The 20,283-nt window shown below is 35.8% G+C and overlaps 1 protein-coding gene across 1 annotated transcript in view; it reads right to left on the bottom strand.

Moving 5' to 3' along the window:
• GFRAL (GDNF family receptor alpha like) overlaps positions 1–17,093 on the bottom strand; it is a gene marked incomplete at both ends in the record, with an annotated part of 48,018 nt that extends 30,925 nt beyond the window's left edge. The window contains 5 exons of the mRNA XM_081140615.1: positions 5,299–5,629; positions 6,464–6,520; positions 10,604–10,756; positions 13,014–13,148; positions 17,072–17,093. Of these exons, the coding sequence (XP_080996741.1) occupies positions 5,299–5,629; positions 6,464–6,520; positions 10,604–10,756; positions 13,014–13,148; positions 17,072–17,093 (698 nt within the window). The remainder of the gene's footprint in view (positions 1–5,298; positions 5,630–6,463; positions 6,521–10,603; positions 10,757–13,013; positions 13,149–17,071) is intronic.
• Positions 17,094–20,283: the final 3,190 nt, after the last annotated feature.

Here is a 20,283-nt window from a genome sequence, read left to right as displayed (position 1 = left end):
TCAACACAATCCCTATCAAAGCACCAATGGCATATTTCACAGATCTAGAACAAATATTCCAAAAATTCATATGGAACCAAAAAAGACCCCGAATAGCTGCAGCAATGTTGAGCAAGAAGAACAAAGTTGGAGGGATCAGAATACCAGATATCAAACTATAGTACAAAGCCTCGGTAATCAAAACAACCTGGTACTGGCATAAAAACAGGCATATAGATCAATGGAACAGGGCAGGGAGCCCCAGGAATCCACCCACACCATTACAGTGAATTAATATTGACAAAGGAGCGCTGGCTTGTGTGGCTCAGTTGGTTGGGCATCGTTTTATGCTCTGAAAGGTTGATGGTTCGATTCCTGATTAGGGCACATGCCTGGGTTACAGGCTCAATCCTTGGTAGGGGGCATGCAGGAGGCAGCCGATTGATGATCCTCTCACACATCCATGTTTCTCTCTCTCTCTCTCTCTCTCGCTCTCTCTCACTCTCCCTCTCTCTCTCTAAAAATCAATTTAAAAATCTTTAAAATATATTTGACAAGGGAGGCAAGAGCATACAATGGAGTAAAGACAGTCTCTTCAATAAATGGTATTGGGTAAATTATACAGGTACATGAAAAATAATGAAACTAGAACACCAACTTATACCATAAACAAGAATAAACTCAAAATGGATAAAAGACTTAAATGTAAGTTTCAAAATCATAAAAATCCTAGAAGAAAACATAGGCAGCAAAATCTCGGACATCTCACATAGCAGAATTTTTGTCAATATAGCTCCTATGGTGAGAGAAATGAAGGAAAAAATAAACAAGTGGGACTACATCAAACTAAAAAGCTTCTGCACAGCTTTAGAAACCATCATCAAAATGAAAAGGGAATCCACTGTATGGGAGAACATATTTGCTAATGATACATCTGATAAGGTGTTAATTTCCAAAAATCTATAAAGAACTTATATAACTCAACACCAGAAGGCAAACAATCCAATTTAAAAATAGGCAAAGGACCTGAATAGACGCTTCTCCAAAGAGGACATACAGATGGCCAAGAGACATATGAAAAGATGCTCAACACTAATTATCAGAGAGATGCAAATTAAAACTATAATGAGGCATCACCTCACACCTGCCAGAATGGCTGCCATCAATAAATCAACAAGCAAGTGTTGGCCAGATTGTAGAGAAAAGGGCACCCTAGTGTACTGTTGGGTGGGAATGCAGACTGAAGCAGCCACTATGGAAAACAGTATGGAGTTTGCTCAAAAAATTAAAAATGGAAGTGCCATTTGACCCTGTGATCCCACTTCTAGGAATATATCTTAAGGATCCTGAAACACTAATCAGAAAGAATATATCCACTCCTATGCTTATAGAAGCATTATTCACAATAGCTAAGATCTGGAAACAGCCCAAGTGCCCATCAGTAGGTGAGTGGATAAAAAAGCTGTGGTTCATTTACACCATGAAATACTATGCAGCTGTAAAGAAGAAGGATCTCTTACTCTTTGCGACAGCATGGAGGGACCTGGAGAGTATTATGCTAAGCAAAATAAGCCAGGCAGAGACAGACAAATATAACATGATATCACTTATATGTGGAATCTAATAAACAAAATAAAGTGATGAACAAAATAGGTGCTGAGGCAAGAATGCTTGGAACAGGCTGACAGATCTCAGAGTGGAGGGGGGTTGGGGAAGAGATTAACCAAAGAACTTCTATACATATATGCATAGCCCATGGAAACAGACAATAGTGTGGTAAAGGCCTGGGGTGGGGCAGGGGCTGGGTGGAGGGGAGCAAAGGGGAGGAAAATGGAGGATATCTATAGTACTGTCGACAATAAGAAAAAGTAGTTAGAATTTTTTCTAAGCAAATGATTTTTTTATTACTTTCTTGAGTTCATAAATGCATTATAAGTTTCTGTATGTTCCTAAACATTTATAATTGGAAAAACATAATCTCACCTTCTAGTGAGTATCTGTATTGGACAAAATTAATTAAAATATAGTCTTTATATTAATTTCTTTTTTTTTTCTTCAAATAAATAAAGGAGTTTCAAAACCTATCATGTATTGAAGCATCTGGAACAGGGACAGAAGCTGTATTTTCAACCCCAAGTGCTCTCCTTTGCCCCATGTACAGGCTTTTCAGCTAATAAAGGAAGTGATAAAGGGCTTAATATTCTCACTGAAGAAATGGTTTTTCTTTTGGAGATTTTTTCCATCTGAATTACATTAATGATAATTTACTATAAATGCTGGAAATCTCCCTAAGGCAAAATTTGCTTGAGAAAATGACAAGATTTGTCTTTTCACCTTGACTACTAATATTGTATAATATTTCCATTACTTCTATAAAGTATTCATTCAGGGACTATTTGCACACGGTGAAAATAAATTGAAGACACACAGTCCTTACTCTAAACTAATCTATGAAAGATAGAAATTACATAAGAGAAGACATGTATATGTATGTCAATGAATTATAAAAATTAAGTGAAAATTACTTAAAAATGGAAGAAAACATATAACAATGTTTAAGTGCCTCTTATGTTGCGGACCCTGCACTACTTTAGAGAGGTGGTGAATCCCAGGAGTCCTGGCGGAGTTACCAACAAATGTATCAGTCAACTGGAGAAGGTGTCAATGCCAAGGTGAGTTTATTTTAAGAGTGTATGCTTCAGAATCCATCACAGGACTTCTCAAGGACTGTAACAGTAGATCCAGTGACTTGCCATTAAAATATTTAATAGGTAAGCTTAGATTCATTCTTTGAAGGTTGAATGCAAATATTTTAGGATAATGTGATTGCACATCTAGGGCCCTTGCAGTGGTATCAGGCAAAGCTGGGTGCCCATCTACATAGACATGTAGTATTCTTATAGGGATTGATTTAAACAACAACAGCAACAGGCGTCCCCTGGCTGCTTAAAATGTTGTTCGGTTTCATTGTTAGTATAGGCAGATGATAGATAATTGATAAATGGTAATATTCTATTTGTAATATGAGAAAAATAGTATAATCAAACATTTTTATCATATTTCATTGAATGTAGGAGTTATCATTACTTTATTACAACTGAAATCACTTGTTGGCAATAAGATTATTGTTATAATTTAATAAATGTTTTCTTGTGATTGAGCTTAAGACTCAACCCAAACATGTGAGGGATATTAAAATTGTAAAAAATTTACATCTTCGAATCAATGAAATACAATATTTGACAAAAAAGGAATTTGGGGGATAGAAATGAGTTTGAAAATTCTAAATTGCATTATAAAATATTTTTACCATTAACATTATTTTTAACTCAAGAAAAGTTATTAATAAACCTTAAAATAGCTGATAAATATTTTCATGACAGAATCCTCAAATAAAACTTTAAGAACTTTTGCATTCTATATAAGTTGAAGCAAAAAATATGTCAATGTCCTAGAATTCTCTTCAGATCTTTACCCTTTATCTTATTGAATGTGTGTTATAGGGAGGCATTTGTCTTTTCTGACAAATGTTTACAAGATCTGAAGCAACTTTTTCAAGTTAGAATGACAGAGTAAAGGAGTTAAGATAGTCGACAGTTATCTTTTGACAAGACCAGAGAAGGTAGTTCACCAAGAACCAGCCTCTTCAGAAAGTTATCATTAAATCTTTTAGTTAATTTGCTGTGGTTGAAACAAGGTGACACATTGACAGATCTTACCCTGAGCTATCGCACACTGAGCTACTTCTCCACACAAATGTTTATCTTGACCTTTACGTGAATTTGCAGTATATGGAGTTTTATTCATTTAAATAAAATGAAATAAAACGGCCCCTGATAGAAGGCATCAGGCAAATGAATTAATATAAAGAATTACCCAAAAAAGAAACAAATGAAGAATTTAAAAATTATACAATTTAACACTTGTTAATTCACGCTCCTTCAACATGTGACATCACTATTACAAGTAGTTTGGACTCATCGAATTTATTTAGTATTTTCCTTTTCTCCTCTATCTTCTTACTCTTGTCCAAGGTAGCCCACTTGATTGCGGATTTTCTACCACACAAAAGATAAATTCATCTTCAATATACACAGAAATGTGTTAATGACCACGGTGAGGAAAAGAAATAGCCACAGAGTTGGATTAGAGTTATGGTTCCCAGGGGTAGTTATCTGCAAAAGTACAGTCTAGTCTCAACTAGCAGCTAGAGTTGAAGTTTTAACAAGTGAGCCAGATCCTTCGTACCTCTGCTCAACCCCCCCAGTACTTCTCCACGTGACTTGGAGTAAAGACCGAAGTTATTGGCGCCCCTCAAGGCCCTGGGTGATCTAGGCCCCACCCCCTGCAGTTAGAGCTCTAACTGCTTCTCCATGGCTCTCCCATTGAACTCTCTGCCCTCGTTGCTTTTTTAACAGGCCACACACATTTGTTCCTCAGAACCAGCTGGCCTGTTTAGTATCTCTTCTTTTGGGTATTTACTGAGAGAGGCTCATTACCTCCCTCACTTCTTCAACGCTGGTAAATGCCCTCTACTGGGGCCACCCCATTTACATCACTATGCTTTCTGCCCATACACAACCCCCTCCCTTTTTCTGTTTTTCTGCTGAAGTTGTTAATCTCCAGAGCACTCATTACCTTACAATAGAGTAAAATATAATATGCATTTTTCTTATGTATTGCCTGTCTCTCCCACTAAAATATAAGCTCCACAGGGCAGGCATCTTTGTCTCTTGTACACTGAGGACTAGGTGCCTGATAAAACTTTTTTGCATAAACAAATGACTAACATTATCCCCCTTAGACTCAAAGGTATGACGTTGGGAAGAGTAGTATTGGTGTGCTGGGGGTATCCAAACTGTAGTCAGGCTATTTCTCCTCCCTGATCTTCAGTCTAAGACAGAAAGGATTTATTTTGACGTTTGAAGAATCACCATGTCAAAATTCTATGATATTTAACAGACCTATATGATTATACCAAAAGGCAAATTAAAAGCTGACGTTCAAGACAGGCTTATTACCCTAATTCATTACTCATTACCTAATTTGAATATATAATTTCAATAATGCTATTTTATGGTGACCAAATCCTGACATATTGATTTTTTTTTTTAATTCCAAACATGTTCTGCATTTGAATTTCAAAAAAGGATACTACACATGTACCACAGATTCAAAAAATGAATTGTCTGGCTTTGTTTACATCATGTTGGATAATGGTGGGAACTCCAGCTAATGTAATGAGATCAAGTGTTAGGACTGGACTGTAACAAATAAGGTGCCGAAATAAGAAAGTAAGGTATGCGTGTTTTTACTCACCTGCATAATTCATCATTTCGGCAGCTGTGAATTACATTGAGGCAAGTGGGGGGTGGAACTGTGTTCACTGCACATGGCTTGCTGTGAAGAGCTTCTTTGGACTGCTGACAAGGTATATCAGATGGAGCACAGTCACAAAAAGCCAACATCTGGGCAATATTAAAAGGCATATTTTGATAGAAGAACCGTATGGCTGCTTGGCAGTGTTTCACATCACACAGATTTCCATTTGCTGAGCAAGCTTTAAGGTACAGGGCCAACTGTGTATTACAGACCACATCCCCTACACACGTCTCTGCCACTTCCAAACAGGACCGGATCCCTTTCATTCCTGAAAGCAATGACATGCCCAGGTCATGACAATGTAAACATAAAGCTGTCTTTACAGAATCTGCAAAACACAGTGAGACGTCTACGAGCAAAACACAACTTTGGAGCGATGTTCTATTTTGAGCAAACATTTCCTTTCTTTTTAGAGTGACTATGAATTTACTGAGACCCGAGTAGTGGACTATTGGAATCATCCTTCATCTCTACTGGACACGTATTGTGATCCAGAAGAGATGGGAAGTGTGCAGGGCCAAAGCTGAGCTGAAGAAAAAATCCTCGAGTCCAAGTTTCTCAAATGTAAACAATAAATCTTCAGAAATTTCATTTCAGCTGTACAGCTTATGATAAGTTCATTGGCTCAAATCAAAATGATTCTTATTCTGATGCACTTTTTATTTGGGAGGAAAATCTCAACTAAAGGCTCCATATAGTTATTCTAAGATATAAAGATGCTCATATTCTAGAAAACAGAGGCACATGTGAATACCCCTCGCCCCCAACACACACACACATATACACAGAAACAGTTGGCCTGGAACAATTCAATTTATGTGATCAAAATATCCACAAAATTTAACCAAGATCTAGTCTTTGGTTTTCATTGTAAAGTATTCCTCAGCATTACAGGAAATAGATGACAAAAGGGCAAATCGCTTGCTTTGATACATTAGTGTAAGAAACGCAAAGATATTGTTGCACTTTGTAACATTCAAATATTGAGGAGCATCACACTTTATTTTGTATTGAAACATATTTAAGGCACCTAGTAACTACATTTTAAATTATATTGCCAGTTTGTAGAATGCTGATCAAAATGATAAATTATAAACATTACCATGAGAGGGAAGAGTAGTTAGATTCCACTTGAATTTATTATCCTCTTTTATGTTATCTAAAAAGAAAACAAAGAGTTTCATTAGTGAGCAATTCTCTAAATTTAATAGGAGAATGTGGGTTACGTTTAGAAATGAAGAATTAAACAAAAATACATACAAGCTCATGTAACACTTCTTTAACCCTTGATACTCAAAATTAGTGAGGAACAGATGAAGAAAAATAAACCCCAGAAATATCGTTCGAGTGAGTTCAACAGCCCTGCTGCGAGGATTCAGTTACTGGAAGGTTTAAACAAATGCTAACGACTAGGCCATGTGCACTGAAGTAAACAAAGAATCTGTCTGGGGAGAAAAAACAGAGGGAATATTGTCGGATCCAGAAAAAAACCTCTTCCCAGTAGGGTCTTAATTAGATTGAAATGCAATTTGAAGACTATTTCCACCTCTCATTATTTTAGCTTCTCGGAGTTCTTGGGAATTACAATTATAGAATTGGAGGATCTTATGGATGGAAGTAAACTCCGTGGTCATGTAATTATTCATTCAAGAAGCATTGGTTGAGTTCCTACTATGTATCAGGTACCATACCAAAGACACGAATCGGCAGTCCCTGCCATGGAGCCTCCACAGCCTGGCAGGAAATAGACAGAGGTTTCCAGTATCACTCAGAGTAGAGTCAATAGTTTTGAAATGACCTGCAATGCCCTTCATGATCTTGTCCCATTTTTGTTGTTGTTGTTAATTCTCACCTGAAGATATTTTTTTCCATTGATTTTTTAGAGAGAATGGAGGAGAGGAGGGTGGAGGGGGAAGAGAAACATCAGGGTAAGAGGATTGAACCTGCAACCCAGGTACGTTTGACCAGAATCAAACCCGTGACCCTTTGGTACATGGGCGGGCGCTCTAACCACTGTGCCCCACTGGCCAGGGCTCTCCCCGGTTTTACATCAGATCTCATCTCCTACACCTCTCTTCCTTGCTCTCTCAACTCCAGCTGTGTTCTCTTTGCTTTTCCTCAACCATCCACCTCAATATTCCCAGCTCAGGACCTTCACATAACTGTTTCTTCTGCCTTAAACGCTCTTTACCTAGACACCCACTGGACTCATTCCCTTGCCACGTTCAATCTTTACTAAACATCAACTTTTCAAAACAACTTTCTGGCCATCCTAATAAAATTACAAACCACCCACTCAGACCTCTTTTGCCCCCTACCTATATTGGTTTTCTCCTTAGCATTTATAGTGTTTAAGATATATGTCTTAAAATCACTTATCCTGTTAATTTCCTCTTTGTCCCCATACTGGATGCTGTGGCTCACTACTTAGATCCCCCCTGTGATGATCCAGGTACAAACATCCCCAGCTGCTGGGAGTATTTTGGGTGTTGGGTCACACTGGTCCTTTTCCTGGCATTGCCCTCATCCAAAGAAAGTTGTAACACCCAAGATAACAGACTTACCCAAGGGACAGCTCAGATGTAAGGACTAATCCCTTTGAGGGGTTCAAGGATCAGCTCCCTTGCCTCAATGGGTGTGATATTTCTGAAATGCCACTCCAGGTCCAAGTTTGCTGTGGAATCAACTAAATTCACTACAGCCATTATATTGCATTTTAGCTTCTCCCTCTACCCAAACCTATTTTCCTGTCTTCCTTTTTGATTTTGTTCCTGAGACCTAAGCCCAGTACATTATCTATGTGCAAACCTCTGTCTCAGAGTTTGCTTCCAGGGGTTTTTGTTTACTGCTTTATCCCATCTTAGAATAGGCCTAGGGCACAGAAGGCACTCAAAAGAAATATTTATTAACTAAATAAGTCATTATCACTTAGCGCTTTGATCTATTTTTTAATTTCTAAAATCCTCTAAAAATCAATAAGCTCCTTCTATGGAGGACGGGGAGATTTTGTTTTGTTTTGTTTTCTAATCCTGTTGCACAGGACGTAGCACATTATACATGTCTCATAAGTATTTATTCAATAAATGAATGAATTTAACATTTTGCTAAAACCTTTTAGCATTTGCTTCTTTCTTCATTATCACTTTTAGACATAGTCATAGTATTCTTTTTAACATTTTAATTTCCTGGGAGAAACACAGGCAGAAGTGAAAAAGCTGGAATCAGAAATTAAATATTGTTTAATTAACTCATATTTGTGATTATACTTAATGTTCCTAAATTCTTTTGAATACCAACCGGAAACAATGCCTTGGTTAAATCCATCTTCATAGTCTTCACTGAAGGCTGGAACTTGATTCATTTGAGCAGCCTGTATACAACTGTCTTCAAACAAACTTCTCCAAATTTCCATGCACTCTACTCTTGAAGGGTCGTTGCATTGACAATTCCCCAAGGTCGTTTCCTTCAGACTTTTGCTTAATGCTGCACACAGGTGGCTTCCATCAAGGGTCTTGCATTGTTCCGATTCCCTCCCACAGGTTTTCTTAAAATTCTCATACAACAAAGTGCAATGTTCAGATTCCTGGCAGATTTTTGCTGCTATGACACAGTCCCTTGTTTTTTCAACCATTAGTGATGGATCTTTCTGATGGAGCCATTGTGTGACATTTGACTGTGAAGCCAAATCTGAGGACAGGGCTAATTTTCCTATGAATAAAGTAAAAGAAGTGAAAAAAATTAACCTATGACCTTTGAATATGTTTTCTGAAGAGAAGATAGACACATCTTTTATACATATTCCAACATCTATAACCTTTCAAAAACAATTAAAAAATATTTCCACAGTGCTTTGACAATCTTGAATTGTTAAAAATTGAGATATAAAACACTTTTTTCATAGTTTGTATAATCACATAATGGGAATTTTAAAAATATGTGTCCTTCCTTATCATTTACTTTTGTCTTTTCATTATATTTTGATGATGATTGGTACCTATACTAAAGTGTTTCTCAAACTTTTACATTATTTCCCCGTTAAGCCTTTTTAGAGAGTTTTTTTCATAATTCCCCTACTTTCTTGTGAAAATCTAATTTCACAGGTATTCTGTATATCTATCTAGGAACTACATATATACATATACATATATACATACATATATATATATATATATATATATATTTGTGCTTTATACATAATAAATTTTTAAATGGGCAAAAATTTGAAGAGACACTTTACAAATTATATAGAGAGATGGCATATAGGCCCGTGAAAATATGGTCAGTGTTATTTTTTAAGTACAAATTAAAACCGCAGCATAGGGCCACAAAATATGTAAAAGTATCAGGAAAACTCATGTGCTCTGAGAATGTGGGGCAACTAGTGCTTTTATATACTGATGGTTCTATCAAATTTGAAATATTGTGTGGAATCTTTTTCTAAAAGTTAAACATACACTTTATCATATGGCCCAACAATTCCTTACCCAAGAGAAATTAAAAACTTATATTTATGCAGTTCTTACCTGTGAATATTTATAACAGCTTTATTTATATCTCTGAAAACCTGGAAACAATACAAGTGACTCTTAATGGTTAACCAACCTGTGGTCTCACCAGACACTGGAATTCTACTCCTCAAAAAAGGGAACAAAATTATACATGAACCAATGATGAATCTCAAATAGAAGAAATCAGGCTCCAAAGGCTACATGCTATATACTTCCCTTCACATGAAATTCTGGTAAAGGCAAAATTATGGAACAGAAAATTGTTGAATGAGGTCACCAGGCATGATTGGAGGAGTTGGGCAGTGGGACCACTCAAGATAGATGAGAGGAAAGCTTATCTCTTGTAAGCAGGAGAAGGTTGATTGTGAGAGAAGAGGCGAGAACTCTCGGTATGACAAAGGATACATTCGCAAGCTCACCCCTTTTCAGAGACGGGACATAGGCACATTGAGGATCTGGAAATCGATTGCTGTAGAACTCTTTGATGTCACATATCCCTTGGTAAATCTGTATCTACCCTTATGGACATACGCAGACAAGTTTGATTACCACTACTTCAGTGTAATTACAGAAATATGTTACACACATATGGAAATCTACAACTCACAGAGTCTTAAATTGCATGGAGACAATCAAATTATTAAAAAGGTAATAAAATTACATAGATGTGATTAATTTTGAAATTGTACTTTTCTTTTGCATGACTCTAAATATTCCATATAACAATGTATTACCTGATTCATTGATGCATTTTTTCCCAAGCAATTTGTTAGCAGTGCAGTAGAGGTCATCAGTGCATAGACAATCTTTAAGTTGGAAATTGCTTTCCACTAAGGATTGAACGCTCAGGTTACAGCTTGCTGACTCCTTCATCTTGCAGAGGTTTCCTGTATTTCACAGTCAAACATACAGCACTCCAGATATTAATGTGAATATAACTTTACCCAATAATTTTAACATATTAATCTGAATAATTCATTATATTATTATTATTTTATATAATCCTTGCCCAAGGATATGTTTGTTTGTTTTTATTTTAGAGAGAGAAGCATCAACATAAGAGAGAAACATTGATCGGTTGCCTCCCTTAGCCACCCCAGTGGGGGATCAAACCAGCAACCCAGGTATGTGTGCTGACTGGGAATTGAACCCAAAACCCCTCGGTGCATGGACCAATGCTCCAACCAACTGAGCCATCTGGCCAGGTTTGAATAATGCATTATTATAGTAAGATTTTTCTGGGGTTGCTGCACAATATTCATATAAGTAACTTTTTAACAAAAAAAATATATTTTACTGTTGTTTTTCCCCAATATTTATTTTCTAAAATAAATTACAAATTTTCCATGTTTAAAATAGCTTTGTCAACACTTAGACTGCCAATACTTGGTCTTCACTAATAATCACAGCTGCCCTTATGTGACCTGACCAGATGCTCTGTAACCTTAGTTCTTTTGTCAGTTTAGCTATTTCATTAACTATTTTGTCTTAATCTGCTATTTTATTTTACATGTCATTCTAAGATTATAACAAGAGATGTGTAGGTGGCTCTAAAATTATCACGGGAAATGAAGTGGTCTTGACACTTAGAAAGCACTCAATAAACATTATTAAATAATGAGTCTTTCATAATTACTACTAACTCATTTTCTGTTTTAATTTAAAAAGCCATATTCATCCACCTAACAATTGTCTTTCTTGTTTTTTTTCTTTGCATTTTTCTGAATAAAACTACTTGAGATCATTTTATTTGTGTATTTGAGAATATTTCTATTTCAGCTTCATGCCTGGGATAATTATGCAAACATTGAAATTTGCTGCTATTTGCTTACGGAAATAAATAAACATGCTCTAATTCATGACACACTGAATGTGATATTATAAATTGCCATATAAAATATAACAAGGAGCTTCATCATTAAAACAAATAGATTGTTTTTTGTCATTATCCTCTATTCTCACTTAAAAACACAGGTCACTGTGAGCAAATTATGCCTTTGAAAATCTTTTCCTAAACAGTAATGAGAATGTTTGGATTAGAGAGCTGTGACTTTCTTTGGAGTATGATCAGCCCCTGTACGCTCCCTTCAAGGGCAGGAAAGAGAAGGAAATCTCTCCCCTTCCTCTGCATGCTGTGTAATTCCTGCAGCTCCGCTGGTGAGGACTGTGAGCACTGGCACTGTTAGAATTACAGGTTGCTGCCTCTTAAGCCAACCCACGCCACCTGGCATCTTTTGGGAGGCAGGGGAAGCACACACCAATAGGCAAGGGTTACGAGCTGTATAGAACTTACTCTTGCTGAAATGGATGGAGCTATAAAGTGAGTCATGGGGAATATAGTTGATTAGGTTTTATTGTCTAATAATGTTCATTATACAGGATGATAAAATGATCATGTTAGAATATGATTTTTTGAAAAGTTTTATCATAATATTAGGGCAATGTTCCACTATATAATCAGTTTATCTACTTTTAGTAAATGGAGTCTTCCTATAATGCTCTCACTCAATGTTTATTCAGCTACTTGATATATTTAGAACTTTTTTTTCTTTTAAGTAAATAACAGTGACTCTCTGATCTTCACGTGCTCTACCCTTTGGACCTCCCCTCAAATGTTTGGGATGTAGGACAAGTTAAAAATCATAATAGATTTTAACATGTTCTTGATACAGTTGGATTGCAAAATAGCGTATATGTGTTGCAAGAAGGTAGAATGCATATTATACACTTAAAAATAAATAATAATGCCTTTGATCATCACAAACATTATTTTTCCCTACTTTATCATCGACATTAATACGAACATTTTACTTGAAAATCTGTTGTCATGCTTCTGAGAAGCATATGGATAATTGAAACATTATACATAATGAGATAAGTAAAAAAAAAAAAAAAGATAGGCTGAAATCTTGCATAACGCTGCCCATGGTGTAAATGCATTAGGACCCTTGAGTGATTTAAGAATACCATTTTATAATTACAATTCACTAATAAACAATTGCAGGGGAATCACTCTAATATCACATTTGAGTAAAGTATTTAGAGCAAAACTAAGTTCCTCAGATAGTGAAATAAAATATCCAATCCTCTTCTTATCTCAGTAAAAGGAAATCATTTGAAGGTACCTGAAACAATCTGTTTTACCTGGAACAGTGCAGGCATCTTCCATGCGTCTCCAGGCCTGCTCGCATCGGGTCGCATCCCTTAGGCACTGCTCTCTCAGGTTTGCGCAGTCAGTGTTCTGGGAAGTGGGTTCATTTTCTGAGCACAGCCCCATGGCTTACATAAGGACAGTCACAGAACAAGAGAAGCAAGTTTGCGATATTACAGTACAGCAGTTACTTACTTCAAATCTAAGTTATTAATGATGAAGAGCATAATTATGGAAAATAAAATGTAATGGAATCATTACAAGCTTGGAATGGATCATAATCTCCCCTCTAGCTTCACATTTGTATTTCTCCTATATAAGATTCTTGAATGAATAATCTGTATTTGCTTTCTTTCTTACTGCCTAATTATTTCTTAACTTATAATTTATTTTTGTGACCATGACTCCATTGAAACTACTATTTAAAATGTCCTGATGGTTTTCATAACATCAAATTTAATCGTTTTAAGACTTCATCTTGCCTACTTTTATCATTGGGCATTTTTGTCATTTTGTTCTTGAAACTCCCCCTTCCTTTGGTAACACTCTCTTCCACTGCCCTTCTTACTTATTCACTTGATATTTTTGACCACTCAGAATCCTTCCCAGGATACTCTTACTCTTCTCTTAATGTATATTTTTAGCTTAGGTTCTGCCCTTATACTTTTCCCATTTTCATTTTACACATTCTCTGTGGTTAATTCCATGTACTCTCATGGTTTTAACTAATATCTCTAGACCAATGGTTCTCAAAGGTATAATTCAATCCCATTATTTTCTACTATTCTAGTTATAGATGCTGTTACCCCCACCAAAATGTTCCAAACACACTTCCAGACTATAATATCTCTAATGTTGTCCTCCTAGTTACACTCCCTGGTGGACCACCCTATTTGATCAGCAATTCCACCATTGACATAGGCGCCCAAACTAGAAACCTTGGATTTGTCGTAGATGTCTTTTCTATCCTGAACTTCACTCTCCCATATCCACTCATGCATAATTCATTGACTCTCATTTAGATTATTTGCCCAACTCATTAATCAGTCTGCCTCCAGTTTCATCTATTCAGATAGGTTCTTTACATGACCTAAATTACCTAACACACTATTCTAGTGCTGCCATTTCTCTGCTTCATCCTTTGGATGGTCCCTCATAGCATGACTCTCATACTCTCCAACATGTGCAATCTGGAGGTCCTCAAGCATTTATAGTTTCCCAAATGTTCCATGCTGCCTTGTACCTCTGAGCATTTGCTGTACAGTCACTAGTAGGTGCTCCATTTCTTTTTCCTATGAAATAACCCTTTTTTGTCTTTAAGACTCAATGCAATAATTACCTGTTTTATGGGAATCCCCCCTTAATCCAATAGCCTCTTTTCCTACATCCAAACTGAATTTAACAACCTTCATTTGTTTCACTACAACTTTGGGAGTTCCTCAACTATACTATGATTTAATAAAAGTGTACATTTTTGTGCTTGTCTCCATAACTGGGTTTTAGGGATATGCTGGGCAGGCATTAGACGTAATTCATAATTGTATCCTGTTCATCAAACACAATGATGCATTATAGATATTTAATAAATGAATGTTAACCTACACCAACTTGAATATGTTTATAGATGAGTTATATATAAATAACTGATAATATTCCATTAAAATAACACCTTCCAGGTATTTACAAATTATTTCAGGTAGAGGAGAAAAGTTTTCAACAAGTTTTCTAAAAATATAAAAAAAAGTAGCTGTATCTTAATTAGAGCCAAATTACTTGAATTTTTAAGAAGGTGATGTTAATGACTAATCATCTGTGACAATATAGAACTATAGGCTTCAAGTAAGCCTTAAAGTCTTTTCTTTATCCTACCTCTTTCCAGATCTCTTCTCATAAGGAGAATCCAAGACAACTGATTAGATCATACATACTACTAGCAGGGTCACAGCATTTGAAGATTAGGGCCATGGGTGCGGCTCGGTCACATTTTTCTTATTCAGGGCTGGATTGGAAATTGACATATCAGCTTTCTCTGTTTTTATGTGGTCATGGATGACCTCCTCTGGCCAACTTCCTATCCTAGGTTAGCAAACTTAGAGAAAGATAAAGTGAGCTCCTTGGATTCTGGCCCAAGGCTACTTGTTTGAATCCAGCTTGCCAAACACCCTTAAGTAGGGATTTTATGTCAATTTATAAAAAACTGGGAATTTTATTTGCTATTGAGCACTGTCTTGTAATTAGCTCCCTTAAGCAACACATAGGTGATGGTCTCCTGGATATATCAGCAAAATCTCACCGGTACCTCCAATGTAATAATCATTAATGAATTCTACATAGTATCTGTCCAGAATCATTTTCATTTTCTTTCATATTTAACTTTTTAGGTTGAACAATTCACTTGATTGCTTATTTTACGTGAATTTTTACACCTTCCACTCAGATGAAACATTGAATCAACTAGAAAAACCATCTCAATGATTTGGCCCAAACGACCCCAAATATCTCCAGCTTTCCAAAGTCTTATTCATTCCTGACTGTGATTCCTGACTATGTATTTAATCTAGGAATTTTCAAGGAACCTCTTGAAGTGCTCAGTGAAAAACAGGTTCTATTTTAAAATAAATGAGATGGAGAATGTTATATTATATTCACTCTCTTAAAGATATAAAAGGCTCACTATGATATTACATACTCTGTTTTAATAATTCACTATGTCCCATGTTTCTTTGGACTTTCTCACTTCACAACACCTATTTAGATGTTAAACAAGTATTTTGAAGAATGAACTGAAGTAAATACTGGTTAAAACTATCAACTAGTACAATTTCACCCTATGAGTATTGGAAATGATTTCCCGCCTTCATGCAACCTAGTGTTAAGGTTAATCTAGAAGTAAACATTGAAAACAAGAGGCCTCATTGCCCTTTTTAACTGGGGCCACAATGAGGTTGTAATATATTTTGTGTTTTGTTGTATTGCTACCTGATCTGCAAAAGTTAAACTCTTCTAGATTTTTCTTTATAATAAAAAATAGAAATAAGAAATTACTGTTATTAGAAATAAATACAAGAAGCAAAATTTTGGAACACTCAATAACTATTATTTAAACCAAACAGAAACTAAAAATATATTTTTTAAAATTCCTTTTCTTCTTGCCTTAATTTATTTGACTTGATTTACTTTAACTATACTTTTGTGTTCAACATAATTTGAAATAACCTTCTCGGTTTTTCCCCCACAATTATACCTTTATTCATCAATATTTATTAGTGTAGAATAAGCAAAAAATATACTGGCTTTGGTTTAATTAGTGGATTACTAATATTCAGCTATGATCATAAATATCCCTTTTTTTCTAAATTCAATTTATAGATTCTACTAAATGCTGGAGAAAATATAATAGCTTCTCCAATAACACATATGTCAAATAGAGCTCATGAAGTCTACTTTAAATAGAACTCCTTTCACCAACATCTTACAATACATTTACACTACCCAATGTAAGAACATATCCATATTTTTATCTTTGGGTCCCAGAAACTGATTGAAATGTTAATCATTTGCTTTGGTGGTATTTTATTCTACTAAATGGCTCCAACTTTTAAAATATTAACACTTTATAATTAGGGAGACTGAATGGTCTAAATTAATCTCATTTTTATTTAATTTCAAAGAAAAATAGATAATAATCTGAAGTTTGTCATCTGATAATTTGTAAATAGACTCTGGAAGGTTTCATTTCTAAAAGATTCTAGTATATATGTGAGCTCCATAAATCCTAATAAATAACTCAAAGTAATTGGATTATTCTATACAAAAAAACAACACAGAAGCAACCTGAGTAATTGATGCAATTTTCACATTATGTATGCTCCGTAGTTATAAATGAACAAAAGTGTACATCTCTGCAAAAGTAATAATCCATGTTAAAATGTAAAACTGTCATAAATACTTCATATCATAAACCCCTATTAGCTTGATCGACTGTTAAGTTAGATAGGCAACAATTTGGTGCATGAAGAACTGGTAGTGTGAATTCAGATAAACCACTTACCTAGGAAAATGAAGACTATCATCCTGGATGACTTGGGCTGTTTACCTGGAAGAAAGGCAGATGTATTTTCTCCAACCACCAGTAACGGTGCAGAATAAGCCTTCAGCTTCTGCTCTTGCTTCCTAAAAGCATTACAGATTCAAACAAGTCATCTTCCTATGTCACCATTTCCTCACCAATCTTTATGAGCTGTGAACTTTCCTTATTATGTCCAAATTCAATTATTTTGTTCTGAGTGTACTGATCTCAGATATTATGCTTCCAAGAAAGCCCACAAGCCAGATACTAAGAAATGATACATAACCCTGCACATTCATGAAAAAGTATTTTTCCTACAACTAGAACACGAAACGGTGTAAGACTGCCAACTATAATCCCAAATTTTCCTAGACACTTGAGCATGCTCAGTTTCCACTTGATTAATTAGCCTGATTAAGGAAATTTTATGTCATTAGAGAATATGAAAAAATGAGGAAAGGCATCAAAGCAGCCCAGGAAAATGTCTGGGGAATTCAAGATCCACTAGTATCAAACTAGTGCACTTCATCTTTCATGTAAGAAATGTTCTCTACCTGTGCCCCAAACCCCTGTATGCTTAAAGGTTGTGCTGCTTCAGCCAGTTTCTCAAAGCTTCCAACACAGTAACAGTGTAAGAAATGACTCCTCACCATGATGCAGAAATTGTTTCACTAGAAATGTAATCATCCACCATGTGCTCATCACTTGACAATCTTTGTTCTCCTAGCTTCAATGTGAGGCATTGCAATTGTCTAAATAAATATAGGGTGGCCCCAAAATATGTATACACACTGTGAATAATTATAAAGGCAGTGTTTATTAAAATGCTTTTCATTTTCAAAACTGAGCTCTTTGCTATTAAAGCGTGTATACAGTTTTTGGAACACCCTATATGTGTCCCCCCAAAATTCATATGTTGAAATCCTAAACCCCCAAGGTGATGGTATGAGTAGACAGAGAGTTTGGGAGAATCTTAAGTTGTGAGTGTGAAACCTTCATGAATTGAATTAGTGCCTTAAAATAGAGGCTCCAGAGAGATCCCTTGTTCCTTCCACCTTGTGAAGACATAGCAAGAAGGTGCCAGCGATGAACCAGGAAGAGTGCCCTCATGTGAATGTGACTATGCAGGGGACTTGACATCGAACTCCAGTTTCCAGAACTGTAAGAAATATACTTGTGTTGTTTTATAAGCCTCCTAGTCTATAATATTTTGTTATAGCATAAGTGTAATGCCTGGACTAGAAGGCATTACTTATCTCATCTTACTTTTATTCTGTTCTTCCTCACAAGAACCCAGAACACATCATCTCCCTTGGGGTATCATGAAGCTTCCACCTTTAAACCCCCCTGAGACCTTTTGTGTAATAGATTCTTAGAAATATAAAATGCTGCTTTGACAAGAAATTAGGAAAAGATAGGTGTAGATAATCAACTATTGGGGTGGGGGAGAGCATTTATATGTATACAGTTATACAATGGAAGAGTTGTTGATTGCATTGTTCATGTTTATTTTATACTAGGAGAGAAGTTATATTTCGTTTGGGAATGCATAATAAAAAAACAGTCTCTAGAGTCCAAAAAACCTGAAATTGTAACAGTTTTTCCTCTATAAATGTAGGAAGTTATATATATTTACTCCTCTGTAAAAATGGGCTAATTATATTCATGGTTGCTATAAATATTAAGTATATAGATGGGATTTATATCAGAGAGATCAACAAATGCTAGCTATATTGCACCCACTGAATTAATTATTATTTAACAAAATAATTATAATGTTTAAGAATTAATCGTTTCTTTTAAAGGTACCGAGTCACTAAGCTTGTACTACAGTTTTATCAAGAAAATTGTGGGTTTTTAAAAACCTTCTCTTCATTGTTGAAGGTATTACAAATGTCCCCCTTTTCCCCCATTGATACCCTCCACCCTGTGCCCCTCCCTCCAGGCCTTTACCCCACTATTGTCTGTGTCCATTGGTTATGCATATATGCCTATAAATTCTTATGTTAACCTCTCCCCACACACCCTCTGAGATTCATCAGTCTGTTCCATGCTTCTATGTCTCTGGATCTATTTTGTTCATTGGTTTATTTTGTTCACTAGATTCCACATATGAGTAAGATCATGTGACACTTGTCTTTCTCTGACTGGCTTATTTCAATTAGCCTAATACTCTCCATGATGTCTCAAAGGGTAAGGGATCCTTCATTTTTATAGCTGCATAGTATTCCATTGTGTAAATGTCCAAGAAGATGCTTGATATGATTTCAATCTTCTTGAACTTGTAGAGATTTGCTTTGTGTCATAAAGTGTGGTCTATCTTTGAGAATGTCCCATGTGCACTTGAGGAGAATGCTTATTTTGCAGCTTTGGCATACAGTGTTCTGTAAATGTCGATTAAACCAATATGATCTATTATGTCATTTAGAGACACTATTTCCTTTATTTTTTTGCCTGGAAGATCTATCCAGTAAAGTCAGTGGGGTGTTCAAGTCCCCTACTATGACTATATTGCTATCCTATTGATCTCTCCTTTAAAGTCCTCCAGAAGTTGTTTTTTCCCCCCAGCCTGCGTGTCTTTTGTTCTGAGGTGGGCCTCTTGTGGACAGCATATATTTGGGTCTTATTTTCTTATCCATTCAGTTACCCCATGTCTTTTGATTAGGTCATTTAATCCATATATATTTAGGGTTATTACTGATAGGTACTTATCTATAGGTACTTATCTGCCATTTTATTTTTTATGCCTATGTTTCTCATTCTCTCTATGTCAACTTCTTATTACAGCAGTCCCTTTGACATTTCTTGCAGTGCTGGTTTGGTGATGATAAGTTCTTTTAGCCTTTTTTGTCTGGAAAGTTTTTTATTTCACCATCTATTTTGAATGATAGCCTTGCTGGATAGAGTATTCTTGGTTTCAGATCCTTGTTTTGCATTACCTTGAATACTTCATGCAATTCCTTTCTGGCCTGTATAGTGTCTGGTGAGAAATCATCTGACAACCTTATGGGAGCTCTTTTGTAGGTAACAGCTTGCTTTTCTCTTCCTGCCTTTAAGATTCTTCCTTTGTCTTGAAATTTTGGCATTTTAATGATGATGTGCCTGGGCGTGGCCCTCTTTGGGTTCTTCTTGCTTGGGACTCTGTGCCTCCTGAACTTGTGTGACTTTTTCCTTGACCATGTTAGGGAAGTTTT

This window comes from Miniopterus schreibersii (genome assembly GCF_964146895.1).
Source record: "Miniopterus schreibersii genome assembly, chromosome: 6".
Taxonomy (NCBI): domain Eukaryota; kingdom Metazoa; phylum Chordata; class Mammalia; order Chiroptera; family Miniopteridae; genus Miniopterus; species Miniopterus schreibersii.
The sequence above is the reverse complement of the archived record's forward strand: the minus strand, read 5'-3'. Positions and strand labels throughout refer to the sequence as shown.